The 21,667-nt window shown below is 30.5% G+C and overlaps 3 protein-coding genes across 3 annotated transcripts; 2 read left to right on the top strand and 1 right to left on the bottom strand.

Annotated features, from left to right (window-relative positions):
* The first annotated feature begins 180 nt into the window (after positions 1–180).
* On the top strand, positions 181–1,322 carry Polr3F (RNA polymerase III subunit F). Its single transcript, XM_015515583.2, has one exon. It carries the CDS (start codon positions 264–266, stop codon positions 1,221–1,223), a length of 960 nt encoding a protein of 319 aa, XP_015371069.1. The 5' UTR covers positions 181–263; the 3' UTR covers positions 1,224–1,322.
* Positions 1,323–3,747: 2,425 nt separating this feature from the next.
* On the bottom strand, positions 3,748–21,509 carry LOC149056470 (odorant receptor 70a-like). Its single transcript, XM_089227995.1, has 7 exons — positions 20,987–21,509; positions 6,510–6,757; positions 5,824–5,932; positions 5,570–5,666; positions 4,404–4,508; positions 4,162–4,317; positions 3,748–4,000 (listed from the first exon to the last, which is right to left on the bottom strand). Exons 1-7 carry the CDS (start codon positions 21,448–21,450, stop codon positions 3,932–3,934), a joined length of 1,248 nt encoding a protein of 415 aa, XP_089084121.1. The 5' UTR covers positions 21,451–21,509; the 3' UTR covers positions 3,748–3,931.
* LOC149056471 (uncharacterized) lies at positions 9,852–15,349 on the top strand (the record flags this gene model as incomplete). The annotated part of the gene is made up of 3 exons (XM_089225618.1): positions 9,852–10,044; positions 10,221–10,323; positions 15,262–15,349. Coding segments are annotated over 3 exons (384 nt in total), but the record flags the coding sequence as incomplete, so codon positions are not given.
* Positions 21,510–21,667: the final 158 nt, after the last annotated feature.

Raw genomic sequence — 21,667 nt, 5'->3', positions numbered from 1 at the left:
CACAAGTTGTTATTGTTGATATTCGTTGGTAACATTGTCAAATATCTTATAATTGGTAGTGGCACCACAGAATAGGTGAAATTTTAATTAAAATAATTTCACCTATTCTGTGGTGGCACTGGTATTTTATCATAACAAGATTATTAGATATTCCAAATTGAGCTTATCAGTAGTTATCACAAGGAAACAACAACATTTAAATTAAATTGCTTTCAACATATTAATATCAACACGTTTTTTTCCGTTTCCGTCTCGCTTCTTTGATGTCGGTCGCCGTTAAACGTGGCCACAAGGATGATCTGGCCGATGTCGCTCCTGTGGCAAAGAAAGCCCGGGAGCCGGAAACTGCCGAGCAGCGCGTTCTCGAGATCATTAAGTGTTCCGGCAACAAAGGTGTATCCGACGAAGATCTCATTCGGGCCTGTCCCGTACTGACGATCGAGGAACGCGTAGACGTGGTTAACAAGCTGATCACGTCCAATGCGATCACGCTGCACAAGGTAAAAGACACGCTTAGGTACAAGTATAAAGGGCCGACAGCGTCAACCCCTGGGGACGCCAACACCGAGGAACTAGTCGTGTTCAATCTGATACGCGATTCGGGTAGAAAGGGTATATGGATCCGGGACGTGCGTATCAAGTCCAATCTGGGGCTGCCACGACTCAAGAAGATCCTCAAGTCGCTGGAGACGAAAAAAGCCATCAAGGCCGTCAAGTCTGTGGCAGCTGCCAGAAAAATCGTGTACATGTTGTTCGACCTGGAACCGGACAGCTCCATTACAGGCGGTGCGTGGTATTCCAATCAAGAATTTGAGTCAGAATTCATTGAGATACTCACCAAGCAGAGCTACAAGTTCTTGGAAGCGAAAAAGTCAAAAGCCCTAAAGAACACCACTATACGCAGCCCTTTAGTCAAGTATAATACGTCGTACGCAACTGCAGACCGGGTATTGGAGTTCATATCGAAAACTGGTGTCAGCAAAGTGAGGCTCACCGTGGAGGACATAATATCAATTCTCGACCTATTAGTTTATGATGGTTTGGCTGCAAAGCGAGTTAACTCCGAAGGAAAAATAGAATACCGATCCACTAAAACTTTATTGAGCAGAAATGCTGTGAGTTATTTGCCTTGCGGTAGCTGTCCAGTCATTAAACGATGTTCCGATGCTAATCAATTAAATTGTTTGAACTGTAAGCATATGAAAATTTGGACTACAATTTGACATGGTTGCATATGTTATTTGTTGTGTAAAAACCACCTGTGTATTCAACTAAATATCTAATCTGTTATTTAATATTAAAATAATGTTTTTATGATTAAACTTACATTTGTTTTTATTTTTTTATTTATAAAACGGATAAATACCCTTTAAGTAAATATCAAATATAATACATAGGTCTTATGAAATATAAGGTATAAGTTAGACATTTGGTAAACAACTTATATAGTTATATACTACTATACTAGTATATGATCTAAGGTAAACAAGGACGAAGATAGGTAATAAAATAAGAATAAAATAAAAACTGATAAGTAACAAATGAGTGATGACAATTTATATTGACAAATGATAATTACTAATAAATAACTATAATGATATGTTTTTTGTTCTTTGTATTGTATTGTTATGTATTTTAATGTAGGTAATGTGATTGTTGAGTTATAATTATAAATAAAAGCTAATTGAAAAAAAATAATATTCGTTACTGCACTGAATGTGTGAATATTAGGTTAAAATTGTGGTTCTTATGGGTACTCGGTACACGAAAATTAAATTACTTATTAATGTCTGAGCATCAACAATAAATCCATTTAAAAACTAGTAGAAAAATACAAAGTCCCTTATTCGTAGATCCGTAGATCTTTTGTTATAATTAGATTTGCATTTGTTACTAATTACTATATTATAGTATGCATATATTAAATAAAAACATTGTATAGTATTAAAATAACTGATATTTATTAATTAATTATATTAATAAACACTAAATACTGGAATACCCTTTAGAATAATTTATATTGTCAGATGTTCAAATGTCATAAAAGTTATATATATATATATATGTATAATTTATAATAGTTGTTTTAATATCCAATTTAATCACATAGCGTTGGCACAATATTTGAGTATTATACTACGAATTACTACAAAGTACAAGTTATCAAGGTTATACTTTTTTTAAGGCATCACTACACGATTTGTTTTAATTTAGTTTTCGTCTTAAATGATATATGTTACATCATATAACCATATAGGTGTAGATGCATAGTTAAGTTGTAGTCAAACTATTGGCAGGTCTGTAAGAGACAATACCATATGGACTTTATAATAATTAATATAACATAAACTAAATTTTAAATTTTAATATATTATACACGAAGCCACGAACTAATCTATGTACCTATAATAATATATAATCCTAGACAGATAAACTGTCTCCGCTCAGAATCGTTTTTTGTATACAATGATATAACATATCATTGGATTCAAATTTAATTCCATCCAATACAGTAACCCACTTGTAACCTACTGAACAGCAGAGCGACATCCACGACTAACCAGCTTTTTTTTTATTCTACAAATTTCAAATAAAATTTTATTCATTGGGTGAAAAAAATTGAATACAAGATTCCCCCGTAAGTTGATGTAATAGCAATTGGAAAATATTAAAAATACATGTATAGGCACATTTTTTTTTATAACCATTTAAAGATCAAATTTTGACAAAATATATTATTAAAAATGTATAAGACATTTAAATTTTATAGCTAAGAATTGAAATTAAAAAACAAAGTTCCATGTAAGTATTTAATTCTGTGGCAGAAAAAATATAAAAACCATACCTACAAATAACACGGGTTTTTTCTTTAAAGTTATTTTAAGTTTAAATTTGGATGAAATTACCAATTAAATAACCAAAAATAACAATTTTAGCTATATTATTGAATTTAAAAATATTATTTGTGAATACTTCAAATTGTATATATCTACTATGAATGACCGAGTGAGTCGTGTGCATAATGAATTTGATTGGATTAATTTGGAATTTATTTTATAGCCTATAGGTAAATATCCTAGACAGTAGACAGACAAACCGTCTCCGCTCATAATCGTTTTTCGTATCATATGATATATTATATCATTTAATTAAAATTTAATACCATCCATTACAGTAACCCACTTGTAACCTACTTACCTACTTACTTCCTGACTTCCTGTTTAACAGAGCGATATCCACTTACCAGCTTTTCTTTTTAAGTGAAACTTTTTTACAGAGGGTAGGAAAAAAAACTGCCACAGTCGGACGTCACGGCACAAACGAGTTTGTTTTTGTTTGGCGAAACATTATCTAATTATTATTAATTGTATTACATATTATTTACATATAAACCTTATAGATATATTTATGTTTAACACAGTATATATATACAACCTATTGTAGTACCTATTGGCTTCTATTTTAATCTTGGTCGGTTTTTTGACTTACCTATATATATATATGCCTTGACGCCTTGTGATATACTGGGCGCTGGCGTTACTAACTATTAAGTTATTCCATTAAATGTGTTTAAATTTAAAACATAACAAAAGTTATAACTATATATGTATGGATGAAATTATTGATGAAATAGGTAAGTTTAGGCAGTCATCAAAGAAAGAAAACTTGATTTATTGAACTTTTACTATTTTAAACCCAACAAAAATGCGATTAGGACAATAATTAGGTTCTGAAAATAATAATTAATTTCTTGACTAAAATTTAAACTTTAATGTTTGAATGAATAAGATAATATTAATAATAATATTATAAATAGCATACAATAATTATGCAATAAAAATATCATATGGTTATAAGTTGTTACAAATGTTACTTTTTCAAAATCATAATACCTTTTTACTATATTTTAACGACTTATTCAAATCTGATCTCATGCAGTTTTGTCTTTGACGTTGACTTTTCTTAATACCATATAGTAAGTGTATAATGCTTTTACGAACTGAAAATTATTACATAAAAAGTTATAGCCAGATAATGATGAACAATGAACATATACAGTGTTCTACATATTATTATTATAGTATAGAATAGATTAACATAATATAATGTCGATGTGTTTTCAAGACCAGGCAAAATAATATAAAATAAAAATAATCTTACCGAAATGAACGACTCGTAACTTAACTTGTACATATAAAATCCTATAATAAAAGTTGGTTTATTGGATCTCAAAATCATTAACGTCAGTAATTGTCGTACCCTTTTGTTGCATCGCCACCAAGGAACGTTATATAATACCGTGCTAACACTTGATTGCTGAACATATCCATAAAATAAATAAAAATAGGTATATAAAATTACATTTTATTATGCAGGTAGCTAAGTAGCTTTATAGTCCATACTTTTTGTATGATAAATTCGCCAAAAAAATTGTTGAGATATTGATGCCAAACGCTCACACAAATAAAACCCACCACACTGATTGTTTCGATTATGCTGACACTGATCTGAAAAAAAGTGGAAAACTATTACCTATTATAGAATTGAAATAATATTTATTTAAAATATTTAAAAATCTCATAAGAAAAATAATAAAACCTTTACCTATGCTTAGTATATATAATAAAGGTAAAGTATTACATTATTAATACACAATAATTATGTACTAGTATATTACAAAATTGCAAAAAATCAGAATTTCAATAAATTCATTACTTATATATAAAATTTTTATATATAGGTGTTACACAAATGACATGGTCCGTAATCCGTATTTAACCTTTAGTAGGCGAATAGACTACCAAAAAGTGAATAAGTTTACATATTTTTTAAGTTAAATTGCATACAAGCAGATGGTGGATCATCCAAGAGATTAGGCGACGGGTTAGACTTGGGAGGGAAGCAGTCGGAAGGCTACCTATTTGGAACGGCCATCATATCTCCAGGAACAACATGTTGCGACTGCTTAAGGCACTTACCTTCTCAGTGATGCTCTATGGATCCGAAATATGGACACTTAAAGTAGAAGATGTAAAACGCCTTTGAGACGGATGCCTAACCTAATTTCTTTGATGGAAAGGAGAACCAACTTCTGAATTCTGGTCATATTAAATGTTGAAACAAGACTAGCAGTGGCGAGTAAGCAGAGGATCTCAAGGTTCTTTGGCCACATCATAAGAAGGGATGGATCGAGCCTGGAGAAGCTGATAATCGAAAGGAAAATAGAAGGGAAAAGAAACCGTGGAAGAACACCAATGCGCGTTGGATAGACTAGATCAAAATCATCAATGCCGGCATCTTCTGGGAAAGGCCATTCAATTGGCAGAAAACTATGAGCTTTTGGAAAGGAATATTGTTAACAACGTCAACTGATGGATCACCAAACTTCCGCTTTTGGAAGATGGAGTTAAGAAGAATATGAAGAAAGTGAATAGGGAATGCTGGCATTGCTACTGTGAATTGCTTATTTAAATATTTAATAATGTCATTAAATTTTTAAATATGAGGACTGTATCTGACACAACTATACATATGATATATTATATTATATTATTATTATAGTGCGTACCGTTAACTGAAATAATGCAAATGTCATCGAAGTTATTCCATGCAAATAGTCCATAAGTATAAGTGTACTAAACAGTTTACGTATATTTTTTATATAACTGTAAAGCAAACAAACGGAAAAAATATAAATTTATTGTATACAATATATAGTTTAAAAATAATTATAAATTAACATATTCATTATAATATAGCTCCATATAAGATATAAGTATAATATACAGTTTTATGTAAAAATGTATAATAATAGGTACATACTCAAGAATTGAGATATGATGTTTTACACATTCTCGGAGTGACGAGTAACATTGTATTTGTTGTTTTCTAGTGTAAATAGAAATTCGATTTGTACTCGAAGAATTTTCAACTGTAAAAAGCTTTTGTTACAAGTGATGCTAAAGTGGACTGCAACGGGGGTTCGGGTGCCTCTGATTTTTTATGCAAATAAACAGTTCTAAATTAAATATCAAAACCCAAAAATAAATACAAAACTATAAAAACGAAAAAATTTAACTCATCCATTACAGTGACCCCCATCTAGACACCTGATGTACAGTAAATCGGTACCCACTTTTCGTTTTTTGTTGTAATTCAAAAACGAATAACATGCAATTTTTACCTAATATTAATGAAAGTATTTTTAGGCATTGTTTGCTTATTTTTATAGCTATTTATGAACATTAATTGAAATGTTCAACTTTTTTTTATAGTTTCTTTCCGACATATGTTAAATTTCCTTTTTGCATCTAAGTAAAAACCTTAAACATATATCAAAAGGTTCCTCATATACTGTATAAGTTACTGTAGTTTAACAATATAAAAATTAAAAAATGTCATAGAATCTGGAGTAATGTACTAATATAATTTTATAAAAAAATACTTACTTGATTTTAATATCCATATATACTTTTGTATTAATAGTTAATACAGTACCTAATACTTACATTGTTCTAAAGTGTTTTCGTTATTATTTAGCGATGTCTTTAGTAATTCAATTTGGCCACCGATAGCATAAATAGCGCCAAACAAATATGTATCAATACCCAAGTATACTATTACAATTAACACCAACGCAATAGAATGGCAGACAAAAACCACTATAAACAACCAATTTTCGTCCAACGTGAATGGTATCCAACAGCTCAATGGGTAGCTTTTTGGATCATTGTAGTATTGAAAATTAGACCGTTCACTATAATATGAACAATAATATAGGTAATTATTATAAATTACCATTATGTACAAAAATTGCGTTTGTAATATCATTTTTTAATATACATAACATAACCCAAACAACCAAATCATGATTGGTCTGCAACCCAGATACAGTGGTGCAAATAGGAAAAATGTTTGGGGGGGGGGGAGCTCAGGCTCATTCATTTTTTTTTTAAATTAAAATAAATAGGTACGTACTTTTATGTAATTAAATACCTCTGTATTTCTTCATTTCTAACTTTGGTATATAGGGTGTCCGCGAGGATTTACGCATTGCGATATTTCACGAAATAATGGAGATATCAAAATTCTGGTTTTGCGATAAGACTCTGGGTATAAGAACTATGATTTTTTAATTTTAAATGTTTTGGTAAAAAAGTTAAAAATATATATTTTTATTTAATTATTTCCAAAAACGTTAAAGATTACCATTTTGTAGAGTTTATTTTTCTGAAAATATTGACGTTTCAAAATTTTCATAAGTTTCTTGATTTTTAATATTTTTTCTAGTTTTGAAGAAATAAAACGTATTTATAACTATAGGCATACTGAAAGCATTCAGCCGGCTGTATACTAGAACGTCACATATTTGAAAATAACACTCCGGTGTTAAATAATTCACAATTTTTTTTGAAATTAAAAAAAAATTAACATCAGAAAATTAATAAAAATAAAATTTTGAATCGTCATTATTTTCAGAAAAATAAACTCTACAAGATGGCTATATAGTCCGGTCAAAATAGACATTTAACTTCGGAATAATTCGCATAAAGCTGAAAATTGGTACACACCTTAAGTACCTCATCCTAAATAAAATCTCAAAAGACCCCATCGATCCTATAGCCGCTATTTTTTTTATTCTAGGTCTAAGGTCACAAAATTGGTTCTTTTCATTTATCTCTTAAAATTTAAGTGTTTTTGTAAAAATAGCTTGTACAAAATTTGTAGATCAAGTAATTGTCTAAATAAATTGTCCTTACACTTTTTTACCTAAAAGTAATAATTCATGAGTTATCTTTCGGTCTACACTTAGTCCGGGGGGGAGGGGGTCGCAGCGCGCGAGGTGACTCTTGTCTGCGATCTGCAGAGTTACTCAGAAATTCAGAATTCAGCACACAATAAAATACGCATCCAGCACTTTTTTACCTATAAGACGTAATAATTCATCAGTTATCGTGATTTCAAAAATTTATCAATTTTAATTTATCTTCATAATATTATCCATATTTTTTTGCCAACTGTTCTTAATTTGATGTTGAGTGGACTGTATTCCTTTGTTTTTAATCTGATGTTGAGTCAACACTGCGCAAGTCTGCCCTGGGTGGGTCTTGCTACGGTGAGGTAGGAGTGAAGTTGTACCACGCAAGTCTGCCCTGGGTGGGTCTTGCTATGGTAAGATAGGAAGGAATACTGACTGATTTTGTGCTCCGCACTCCCTTTTATAATCTTGGTCTCGCCTGCTGCGGCGCTGTGTACTAACATGAACCGCCCATGATTGTCTGTGGTTGGTTATTGCGTACGGTCACGTGACGGCGCTGGCCAATGCATTGGTTGTTGCCACCTTCGAAACCACGCCCACAGCAGTCCGATTAACTGCTGCGCGTGGTGCAGTGTCCGGCGCGTTACGCAAGAGTTCCCGTACATGGCATTGAGTTGGGTATGGCCGGGTGGCCGGGTGACAGGGTGGCCGGTCTCGTGTTCTGTTATAAACTAAGTAGGTACAATAGGTAATAAGCAAATATATTTGATTTTTAAAATTGTCTTATAATAATTAATAATAATCTTTAAATTCTTCTTCGGCAATATTAATTTGTTCCTCTTCACTTTCTTCTTCCTCTTGTAGCTGAACTTCGATAGGTTGCTCTGCGAAAGGAGATAAATCAAACACTTTTTCGTTGACGAATTCTTCATAATCTGTTGAATTTGATTCGACATTAGAGCATGACTGACCTTGACATCTACTACATACTCGTACTATTGAACAGAACAAGCCGACTTTTTTGCAGCTGCAATTGTAGTTACATCCTTTTTTGCAGTTACAAAAAATTGTGTTCAGAAGTCTTTCTGGAGCAGGAGGAAGAATAGTTTGGATTGGCTCCAGACCATCATCTTTTAATACCCATCTTCAGTCTTCAGGATTAAGTTCATTACCTAGCCATACTTGGACTTGATATTAGACACGATATAAATGTTGACAAGTAGCGGCAATTGTTGGAGGAAGACACGATAAATTTACTCTCCTATTACTCCGTGTATTTTTTACAAAACTCAAATATCTTAATCTGTCTATAGAGTCAATATTTTTTGGAGCTCCATATATAGCAAGAATAAAACGAATTCCATTAATAAGAATTATGTCTGAAGAAGAGTCGGTGTTTTTAAATACTTTTGCGAAATCAACTAGATCATGACTTTTTTCAAATAATTTTAACACTTTTGTTTTACCTCTTTGGTAAAATGCTGACGGAGTATCACAGCCAGTTATTGTGTGTAATAATAAGATGTGATCTTTAAATTTTGGATATGAATTTAAACTTTGTGATGAATACATTTTTGTTGGTGACTGGGCTTTACCGGGTTTTAAATAGTAAATAGTCTTATTCGTTGGAGTTCGTACAGTTAGTATTATAAGCAAATCGATATCTTCACCTACAACAATAGTTGTATTTGTGTTGAACTGTTCTAAAGCAGTTTCTATTATTAGAACATCGGCGTCATTATTAGCTTGCTTCACAAAAACATTAGCAGATGTTAATTTTTCAGACAGCATTGCAATGAAGCGATACTTGTTATGGGTATTAGCAAGGAATTCGCGATTGAAAGGAAATATAGGTAGCGCACTAGTCGATAATAATGATAACGCTAACGGGGAACATGATCGCCCAGCGGCCGAGGGCTGTGCTGTTTAGTGTTTAGACAGTGTATAGTTTACTTTCCACTTTTTTTTCTTACTGTTTTTTTTTTATATTATACAGTATACTTATCTATGGTGTCCAGTGTCCAGTATTATAAATTATAATATTAATTATATTTATGTTTTACATCTAAATATATTTTATTAAAATGTTTAATTCGGTATAATTGAAATAGCAGACATTATGCAATACATTGGCGATTTTAAAAGACCTTTTATAGAAGGTTCTCAGATTTTAAAATGCAATCATATTTTAGAAATGGGTGTAAAATGTAGAAATGATGCATATATTCATATTTTAGGATTATGTCTGCAAACAAGTAATCTAAATGGAAAACCTCACGAAGTAAGTAATTTTTTTTCAGAAAATGTGTGTCTGTAATATTACTAGAAAGTTGCTGAACTGTATTAAGTTGTATGCATTTTACATTTTGGTAAAATATAAATATAATAATTTAGTGGTTCTTACAATGTTAATAGTTACTATTTCATATTTTAAATGTTATTTTTTTTACCTAGCTTGAAGTTATTGTTTCAAATACTAAGGATGTTTTGTCCACAAAATGCTCATGTAAAGCGGGAACAGGGAAATGCAAACATGTTGTGGGCTTAATGCTGAAATTGCAAAAGTATGTACTTAGAACCTTGTTTTAAAATGTTCAATCTTTAGCCATAAAAGTTGAACATTTTATAAATTTTTAGCTACAAAAAATAATTGACAACTAAAGAAAAAAAAATGAAAACTAAAATATCCGTAAACAGCTCAAAACGAGTTTAAATATTTTAAAAATTGTATAATGTGTAGAAAATGAAAATATAAATATTCAGTTAAATTCTCATGTATCTACAGTTATTCGTTTTTGAATTACAACAAAATAAATGTAAATAATTGAATTAATTACCTTCCTATTTGAACACTGTGGAACAGAACAAGCCTTATGGTTTTCATTAATTTGTACTTTTGGACTACTATTAAGGTAATAAGTATGATCATCCATCATACAAAATAATAATATAATATATTCTTACAATATTACAATGAATTACAATAAATAAATAATGTAATATCATAATTCGTACTTCGCGTGTGCGGTGTGGTACTTACTGTATTACTGAACTATACAGTAATAACAGTATTGAGTTATTGAGTATACTATATAGTAATAAAAAAAAATAGTAATTAGTATACATCTTCCCCGTTACAATAGTTCTGATGACTTTCACAAGGTAGCGCCTGTTCCGGTTTCAATCGCGAATTGGTTTGTAGGAAACTAGGAACAGTCATAAATTTATCAAAAAGGACATCAGAACATGGATTTATTTTAGTATTAGGACGATTTTCCTCTGCAGCTTTGATGTTATTTTTATAATCAGTATAGCCATCAAATATTATAATTATGTTATAACCAAAATGTCTATGTAAGTAATGTATGTATTTCTCGAAGATGACATTGAATGTTTCTTCTCGATCCCATACGACACGGTCGACACGATGTAAAATATATCCTCCATCAATGATATAGGTAGGTAGTATTTGTGTTATCATATTTCAATATTAACACATTTAAAACAATCATAAATGGATGATTTTTGTGTTTTGCGCATACCAATTGCATCGAAAAGTGATAATGGATAAGGTGCTAAACTGCTAATTCATATTCGAAAAATTTTGGTTAGGTGGTAACGATAAGATACTATATAGAATATAGATAGGTACTTAATACTGCACGATGCATTAGACGTGACAGTGGTGTTTATTTTTATTTTTAACTATCTTAATATATAAAACGAATTTAATATAATACGGATATCGGTACAGCACTTTAGTATAAACTGTTATATTGAGAATCATAATATTTGCATTTTCATGTGTGAGTAACTCAAACGATTACTATTATTATATATATCAAGTACAAGTATTCGTAGTTTTTGAAATCATAATATATTGGGTGCGTATTTTATTGTGTGCTGAATTTCTGAGTAACTCTGATCGCGGACAAGAGTCACCTCGCGCGCTGCGACCCCCCCCCCCCCCCCCCGACTAAGCGTAGACCGAAAGATAACTCATGAATTATTACTTTTAGGTAAAAAAGTGTAAGGACAATTTTTAGACAATTATTACTTGATCTACAAATTTTGTACAAGCTATTTTTACGAAAACATTTAAATTTTAAGAGATAAGTAAAAAAAACCAATTTTTGTGGCCTTTGACCTTGAATAAAAAAATTAGCAGCAATAGGATCGATGGGGACTTTTGAGATTTTATTTAGGATGAGGTACTTAAGGTGTGTACCAATTTTCAGCTCTATGACGTGAAGTATTCCGAAGTTTGCATGTTTTTTTGTCTATTTTGACCGGACTAATAGTCAAATTTTTTGGAAGTAATTAAAATATATTTTTTAACTTTTTTACCAAACATAAAAATATAAATTAAAATGTGAAATAATTGTAGTTCTATCTATGTGAGTTTTATTACAAAACCAAATTTTGATATCTCCATTATTTTCAGAGATGGGAAAATGGGTAAATCCTCGCGGTACACCTTGTATACATATATATCGTAAGTAATACCTAATGTACATAGTACATGCTTTAACATTAACCATTTATTTAAATAGATATATTTAATGTAATTATATACGTCTCTCGGTTTTTTTCAAAAATATTTAATATGTCTTCATTATTAATATGAATGTTCCTTTCTATATCCAAAATAATTAAATTGCTGAACCTATCTTGATTCATATAAGTACGCAACCATATTTTTATACGTCAAATTGTAGAAAATGGTTTATTTTAGGTCGCTGTAGGTAGGTACTTACGGGAAGAATAACAGTTACTTATAAAATCTTACAAAAATGTCAAATGCTGTTTTATTTTCTATATGAACTAGAGTTTCCACCCAAAATGTTTTTTTAAACAGACATTTCAGACATCAGTGACTGGTCACAAATTCCAAATAAATTCTTAACAAATATTAAACATTAATATTAAATGCTTGAAAATTAATAATGTATTATTTTACAAATACCTTGTAATGATCAATTAAAAATGTAGAATTTTCAAAATTCAATTTTAGCAATTTTTCTGCTGATGAAACTACTTGAAGGCTTTCTTCAAAAAATCTTGTTTTTAAAAAATATTTATCATTGTATCTATAATATACAATAATAAGCTTTCTTTTTCCATAACTATTATTTTTTGAGGGGGGTTTGAGCGATTTTGAGAGGATGGTGGGCTTAGCCCGGTTAGGTTAATTTAAGTAGCCACCACCTATTTGCGCCACTGCCCGGATACTCATATTATAATGTCTCATAGTATAATGGTTAAATGTAAAAAACAAAATAAAAATACATTGCTATTCGCAGGAGTAGGTTCCTATATTCATAAACACTCAGACCTTTCCAAGATTATAAGCTTCCTAATTTCTATACAGAAAAACTATATTATTTTTATTTATAAATAATAATGTTCCGAACAATTTTTTTTTTTTTGAAGTGGGAAGGAGGTGTAGGAATGTAGGTATGTAGTTTCTAGTTGGTACTATAAGCTTTAAAAAACGTGATGTGTATCACTATAAAGATATATTATTATATAATATGGTTATTTAATATTTATTAATATTATGTGGTTGGAAAAAGCCCAATTAATTAAATTTTTTCCTAAAATATGTCTCGATTCATGAACAATATATTCATATAAATTGATTGAATCTATGTATAAATAAATTCTTTATTATAATTTACCTTTTTGAGTGATTAAAACACATGGATATATTTTAAATATGTTTAGAGCCTTAGAGAGCATTCCCAGAGGAAACTTTTAGACAGATAAACCATTACACAAATAATTTTTTTTTCTATTTCAAAATCACAACTTCCATATTGATGCGTCTAAGTGCACTGCCATATTGTGAATTCATCCCGTAGTATGACTCAGTCGATTTAAAAAAAAGTTGTTAAGACAGTAGTGTAAAAATCGCGGGGATACAAAACCATTGATTCTATACAGACTATACAGCGAAAACACTGCATGTAATGTAGCCGGGTCTTAAATAAAAAAAAAATCAAATCGAACTTTTTTCCGTTTGTTATTTTATACCTATTTTGTATACTTTCTTTTCCTGGACTTTTTTTTTTAGAATTCAGTGCTTTGTATATACTAAATAATAATATATACAATATTCGGATCTATGGGCCTATAAATAAGCAACATTGGCACCCACAGATTTTCTAGTAACCAGTGCAGTACTGCATTTATAATTATAATTATAAATTTATTTAATTAATATAGTTATATTAGTTATCAATGTTATCATATTTGTTTGCATATTTGACACTGCCAACACCTAACGTTTCATTCAACGATTTAATAATCCAATCATCAAAATAAGTAGTTATGCATCTATAGTGTTTACTTCATGGTGGGCCCCGGGTCCTTGAGACCCGTGGGAACCAATGAAGTTCCATTGCTTGGTACCCTACGTAGGCGTCAGTAAATTAAGCAATATTGGGAAATTGCAATATATAAGAAAATATTATATTTTACAAATTTTAGTAACCTATCTAACTGTGATCATTGAGCAATAACTGTGGTCTGTTTATAGATATAATTTTTGCGATTTCATCATTGTAACCTAATATTTATACAATCAAAATGGCTATAAAGTATAAGGGCCGATTAATATGTGTTAAGATGACGCTATACCCGTACACTAATAAGATAAAATATGGGACAACAGGATCACGTAAATTTAATTTTAAGATTATTTAAATTTTAAACAAAATTTTGTGTTTCTACTAATGCTTTTTGTAAACCGGACAAATATAGTTTTTAACGTACATAGAATATCTGATCTGCACCTATTAAAAATACCGTGTGTCATTGTGGGATATTTCGGTGTACCTAAATTATGAACCGATAGTGTGCAGTTTTCTTCTAACAACACATTTGGAGTCAAAATCATAACTCATAAGTCATAAGATGTGCAATTTTTACATTCAATCTATTTCCTGAGAGGAACCCATTATTTTATAGCCTATTGCGGTGGCGTAACTTGGAGTCAATCCTAGAGGGGGGGGGGGGGGCAAGCAGTATTAAAACTAAAAATGCGTATATAATATCACTAATCTTATAGCGTTTTCCACCTTGTCGAACTCGCACTGTGGCAGTTTTCACTGTCACTGTGCGAGTTTTTCGGTGTTAACTCAAGTACCAACATTTTACCACTAGATATGGAACACGAAAAATTACTATCTTGGTACACTCATAATTATTGATAACAATTATATTTTATGCAAATTGCAAAAGATATTTTCGTTTTTCAATTATGTTGTCTGTTTTTTTCGCTTTTCAGTTTTCTTTGTTCTAAATTCTATTAAAAAGTAGGTGCTATGCAGTCTACCGCCTACGAGTATTCGGAATACAATTTAAGTATTCAGAATACTTTTGAAAATACTTTTCCTAAAAGTATTTTATGCAGTATTCAGAATACCTTCGAAAGTATTCCAAATACTATATTCGGAATACTTTAATAGTATAACAATATATTTTTTTTAGGATTTTAGTATTTTAGCATCTACATTCGCAAAATATCAAGCTATTTGGAACAAACCGTTCTATAGTCAAACGGCTGACATAGTTAAACCAATTTGAATGTATACTTAAAAACTCCTAATGATACCCGTTGGAATACCTGGTTTGATGCTATGAAATTTCTTATTATTCATTTTAAAATGAATAATAAGAAATTTTATAAGATATGTGATGCTGTTACTGTTAACCGTTTTTCTAAAGCCGATATATAATTTTTGGACAAGTATTTACTAGTAATGGAGCCTCTGTGTGTGTGTCTAGATGTATTACAAAAGGAAAAACACATGTATTTTGGTTATTTATGGCTATCTATCACATCATTCAAACAAAAATATGATGATATTCTATCGGAAAAAAAATTAATATTTTGCGATTTCCTGGTTATTTTGTTTAAATAAATACTTTTTACATTCCTTATTTAGTATGTATTGTTTTCAACTGTGCCTGTCCTGGTGAAAGATGTTATGCTTTAATAATATTATTAATATTATTCATAGAAGATAAATATTGCAGATAATTATTAATAAATATTATAAAAAATTATTATAATATAATATTGTAAATCATAAATAGTTATAGTTAGGTATATTATAATTTTAATTTACAAACAATATATTATATATTTAAACAGTGGCTATAGTTTCCCAAAAGCAATTATTATATTATCAATATCTATAACAAAAAACATTTTAAAAGTATTTGGAATATTTTTATAGTATTCTAAATACTTTATTCAGAATACTATTAGATTCTGAGCAGAGCGATAAATGTATTGATTTTACCATGATGTGTGTTTTTTTTTTTTGTGTCTGTCATCACGTTTTGGGACAGTAAAAGTGCTTCGATTTTTGACCTCGGTACCTCGTTCGATCAGAAAGTGAATCTAGTTGGTACTTTGGGGGGTCAAAAATGAAAAATTCTTAATACTTTTCTAAATAATCGAGAAAAACAAACTAAAAATTAAGGGAAAAACGGGAAATTTTACGCACACTCATTTTTCGACAAAATCGATTTTGGTTTTTTATGTAACTTTAAAACAAATGACCATACATGAAATTTTCACCGAATGTTTATATAAGTATATTCTATCCACCATGCAATTTTCAAAAAATTTTGACTTAAGTTGAACTATTCGTAGGCATTTGAAATTTTCGATCATTATTAATTTTTTTAAAATTAATATCGATAAAAATGTATTTGTTTGGCAGAAAAGCTTGAAAATTTAATACAAGTCTCTTAACATATTGTTACAATAGCAGTTGAAAAATAAAAGAAATTCATCGTCGCAATTTTTTTTTATAAGCATTCAAAGTTTGATTTTGACAAAATACGTAAAAATCACGAAAATTCACAAATTATTTTAGGCTAGAAATTCATAAAAAATTTTCTTTTTAAATCTAAGATTTGAAAATTTAATACAAGATCCCTTAATAGTTTTTCAATCTTTATCACAAATAAAAAGTCCACCGGAAATTCAAATTAAATTTTTATGAGCATTTGAAATTTAAATTTTTACAACATTGGATTTTCACTTTTAGCGATTTCCTTATTTTGGTGTAACTCTAAAACAAATGACCGCAGATACTTGAAATTTTCACTAAATGTTTATTTAGGCATTTTCTATATTTGATAAAATTTTCAAAATATTTAAATTTGTTTTGAGCTGTTTACTGACAATTTAATTTTTCAACTTTTTTGGTTTTTTTTTCTTTAAATATCGATAAAAATGTATTTGTTGGGTAGAAAAGCCTGAAAATTTAATACAAGGCTCTTAACACATTGCAACAATAGTAGTTAAAAAATATTAAAAATACATAGGCACGATTTTTTTTTATAAGCATTCAAAGTTTGAATTTTGACAACATATTATGTAAAAATCACGAAAAATCACAAATTATTTTAAGCTAGAAATTCATACAAATTTTCTTTTTAAATCTCAGATTTGAAAATTTAGTACCAGATTACTTACAAATTTGACAGTCTTTATCAAAAATAAAAAAAATAAAAATGTCCACCGGAAATTCAAATTAAATTTTTATGAGCTCAGAATCGTTTTTCGTTTACAATGATATAATATCATTGGATTCAAATTTAATTCCATCCATTACAGTAACCCACTTGTAACCTACTGTACAGCAGAGCAACATCCACGAACCACGACTTACCCGCCTTTTTTTAATGTTGTATTCAAATACATATTCGGAATACTAATTTTCACGAATATACGAGTATTTATTCCAAATACTTTTAAAAAGTATTTTACCTAAGACTGCACCTACCCCTATAACACAATGACTAGTAGAACTTGTATAATGTACAATAAATTAACGATTTCAAGTTTTTAATTTTTATATTTTATCAGTAGTGATAACAACTGTTAACAAAAACCGTCTCAAAAAGCTCGTGTGCCAGTCATAGAGTAATGAAATTACTCTATGGTGCCTGCAGTTCCACGCGGGTGTAAAACACTCGTGCAGTTTTTTAAGATGGAACACATTACACTGGAATTGTGCAAACACTTAGTGGTAGATGGAAAACGCAAATGGCACTCGGTCCGCCCTTAGTGCAATAGTGTAACTAGATGGAAAACGCCATTTCCCATTAGTTCTCATTGTGCTATTGCGGTAATAACTAATAACCCGCATTACCCGCCATGCCATCACTGTCATCTCTCTGTAAATTCCTCGTATTAAGAAGACACCACACCCGCATGTGTTGTCTCCGTCTTACAAACGTATAACAAGGCAAAATCTGTTTAGCGCGGGACAACTTTTCTACGTTCGTGAACTTAGCGGCACTCATGTAACAGATTTCAATAAAACCTATCCAACAATTTTGTTGGACGTTTGTTGGACATTGTTGGAAAGGTTTTACAATTTGTTGGACCGTCATTAAGAAGTTATAAACAGTTTTCCAAAACCGCCGCTAAGTTCACACTAACGGCCAACATTAAATCAAACACATAACAAACTGTACAAAACTGTTCTCCACGGTTTGTTGGACGTTGTTGGAAAGGTCCCACCATTTGTTGGAACTCTGTTTATTTTATACGAATTTTTGAAAAAGTGCCCCCGGCCAACTTTTTTAAAAGTTCCAAATGCTATCCAAAACGGTTTTATATGGTTGGTTGGACGTTGTTGGAACTCTGTTTATTTTATACGAATTTTTGAAAAAGTGCCCAACAAATGGCGAGACCTTTCCAACAACGTCCAACAAACCATGGAGAACAGTTTTGTACAGTTTGTTATGTGTTTGATTTAATGTTGGCCGTTAGTGTGAACTTAGCGGCGGTTTTGGAAAAATGTTTATAACTTCTTAATTACGGTCCAACAAATTGTAAAACCTTTCCAACAACGTCCAACAAAATTGTTGGATAGGTTTTATTGAAATATGTTACATGAGTTCCCCTAAGTTCACGAACGTAACTTTTCTCCCTCAATATTTATATTAGAATTTTCAAAATTTCACAACGCATATAGGTAAGAACTTTATCTGCGTCGTTATTTTTTTGATAGCACAAACCAATAATTTTAAGTAATTTAATGAAAAAATAAAAAATAAATGTATTTTCTTAAGGTTATAACTTTAATTATATTTATGTTATCAAAAAAATAACGAGACAGATAAAGTTCTTTCCTGTGCGTTGTGGAATTTTGGTAATTCTACTATAAATACAAAAGGAGTAAAGTTGTAACGCGCTAAACAGATTTTGCAATGTTATAACTTATAAGTTTGTAAGACGGAGACAACATATGCGGGTGTGGCGTCCTCTTAAGCCGAATTCCCATGACTGGTGTACTTGTACAATTATTTGGCACTGGTATCGTTCCCAGCGATTGTCGGTAAATGTGGCACAAGTGAAAGGAACGGCCAATGTACGAATCCCGGAATAAAAATCCCCGGAAAAAAATAATAATGATAATAAAAAATCCCCAAAGCAACTAATTAGTATTTAAATAATAATAATAAAAATAATAATATTATCTTATATTATATCTTTATACCTATATTATTAATTAATATATATTATATATATATATATTATATATATATATATATATATATATATATATATATCATTGAAATATGCAACAAATATGTAGTAAAAATCATTAATATATGCAACAAATGTGTATTTACAAAATTTATATTTAAAAATTCAAAGTTGTACTAAGTATGAAAAAAATATAAAATAATAAAATATAAATGTATAAATAAGAACACGTATAAATAAATACACAAATATAACTGATACCGACCAAAATGTTCACATTCATACCACAAATTTAGTGTGCAATAAGAAAGCATTTTACAGATAAAAAAGGTTCGCGGGCTGCCAGTTGCATAGAGAAATAAAATTTGAAATTGGGAATATACAAGTTATAAAATAATTATTTACACGTCTATCTATACGTTATTATAACGGTTACGGTTGGTACATCTTCAGTTCCTGTTAAGTAACTTTAATTTGTGTGACTGTGCGACTATGGAAATCGTTAAATCTAATCAAGGGAACGATAAAATTTGTTTCGAAAACTGCAACCAATGTTCCCACCAGCTGTGTGGAATGTAAATAAAACCACCCTCAGAACCAACAATATCGTTGAAGGGTGGAATAATAGGTTTTCCAAACTAGTTGGTCAAAAACATCCTACAATATGGAAACTTATTAGAAAAATTAAAAACGAAATTAACGCCGATTGCCGATAGACGTACAAAAAGACGACAAAATCAAACAATAAATATTCGTTTGAAAGAGTTAGTTATAACTTTATAAGACAAAGTGAAGATAAATATTAAGCATTGGAGACTTTTTGACAGTTGTGTCTAACAATATACGAAAACGAACTGACTGAACCGAATCTGACTATAATTTTACTATACCTAATTATATATATATATATATATATTTTATTGTTTAACTAACTAATATTATATTATTATTATTTATTATTTTTTTTTTTACCAACTAATATACATACTCTAATAGTCTAATATACTAATTAGGTATTATTATTATAATTACCTATGTAATTTTTTAAATAGTTGCTTTGGGGATTTTTTTTCCGGGGATTTTTTTTTCCAGGGATTTGTTTTCCGATTACCCACTATACTTGTACTACTGATCCCACGACCGGTTCGTATAACAGCCAGCAATGGGAATAGTGTACTTGGCTACTTGTACAAGTTCTCCAGTATTGGCGTACTTGTCAAATAATATGCCAGACGTGTGAGCACCAATGCACCATCATATTCGTGCACTGGTCAAATGCACAATTATTGGCGTGTTTGGAAAGTACACCAGTCGTCGTAACCTAACCTAACCTCCAACCTACGATATGATGGCGCTCGGTTTATAATGATACTATTAATAAATAATAAATTTAGGCACTTAAAAAGTCAAAACGATAAATCTATTATTATTTATTATTATACAATCCATTATGCTGTTTAATTTTGCTATGATAAAATAGAAATTGAATTATAAGTTATAACTTTTAAAGGGGGGCAAAACGATACTATTGCCTTTTCAATAAAATATCTGGAGGGGCAGTTGCCCCTCTTGTCCCCCCCCCAGGTTACGCCTATGGCCTATTGTGTGCTGTACTGTTGTTGCAGAAATTGAATGAAACAAAATAATAATTCATAATATTTTAGTATAATATTGGTGATAAATGATAATAATATTAACATTACCCCTTAGGATATGTCAACAAGGGGCTGACAATTATGAAAAAAGTGGCGACCATACCACTGAACATATACCAAAAGCTGATTTTTTGCGTTTCCTTTAAGTAGTTGGCTGTAAACGCGTCGGCTGAGTGGCCGTACGCCACCGATCCTTGAGCTTGTATTTGCGTCAGTGCAGTTTTGAGCTGAGAAAATTTGTCGTTAAACACCGTCATATAAAACCATTTGTACAATCCTGAGAAGAACATGGTCCAAATGTCTATGGTCCTTGCCAACAGTGTAAGGTCGGTGGCGACAAACATCTGGACCGTCATCAGAAACGTGATCAAGGCCAAGACGATAAAAAATATTGCCCGGTAAAAGTCGAAAGCCCGCCGAGTCCATTTCGTCGAGTCACTCAAAGAAAACACACCGATTGATCGGAGAGTATTATACGCAAACGAGAGATACTCACAATTATTATTCTGCATATTTCAGGATGAGTATTTTATAATACTTTCGTAGTCATATATACTTATACATACAATTCGAACTAACTACTTATTTGAGTACGACCTGGTTGTTTGGCTTATGAGGATCGTGTGCACCATCGTCGCCGGCTACGTATATTATAATATATTTATATAGTTATATTATTGACTATTGTATAATAATATATATCATGATGCTATCCCCTTACTATAATAT

The sequence above is a fragment of the Diuraphis noxia genome, unplaced genomic scaffold (assembly GCF_037042655.1).
Source record: "Diuraphis noxia isolate RWA-SAM2 unplaced genomic scaffold, SU_Dnox_SAM2 contig0004, whole genome shotgun sequence".
In the NCBI taxonomy this organism is placed as follows: domain Eukaryota; kingdom Metazoa; phylum Arthropoda; class Insecta; order Hemiptera; family Aphididae; genus Diuraphis; species Diuraphis noxia.
This window is presented reverse-complemented; position numbering and strand designations above follow the sequence as displayed.

Excerpts from the sequence above, each read along its gene's own strand:
- Polr3F (XM_015515583.2), top strand. The coding sequence starts at position 264 with ATGTCGGTCGCCGTTAAACGTGGCCACAAGGATGATCTGGCCGATGTC.
- LOC149056470 (XM_089227995.1), bottom strand. The coding sequence starts at position 21,450 with ATGCAGAATAATAATTGTGAGTATCTCTCGTTTGCGTATAATACTCTC. Across the intron at positions 5,933-6,509 it reads CGAAAACACTTTAGAACAAT|TTGAAAATTCTTCGAGTACA; the intron begins GTAAGTATTAGG and ends AGCTTTTTACAG. Across the intron at positions 4,509-5,569 it reads TTGCATTATTTCAGTTAACG|ATCAGTGTCAGCATAATCGA; the intron begins GTACGCACTATA and ends ACTTTTTTTCAG.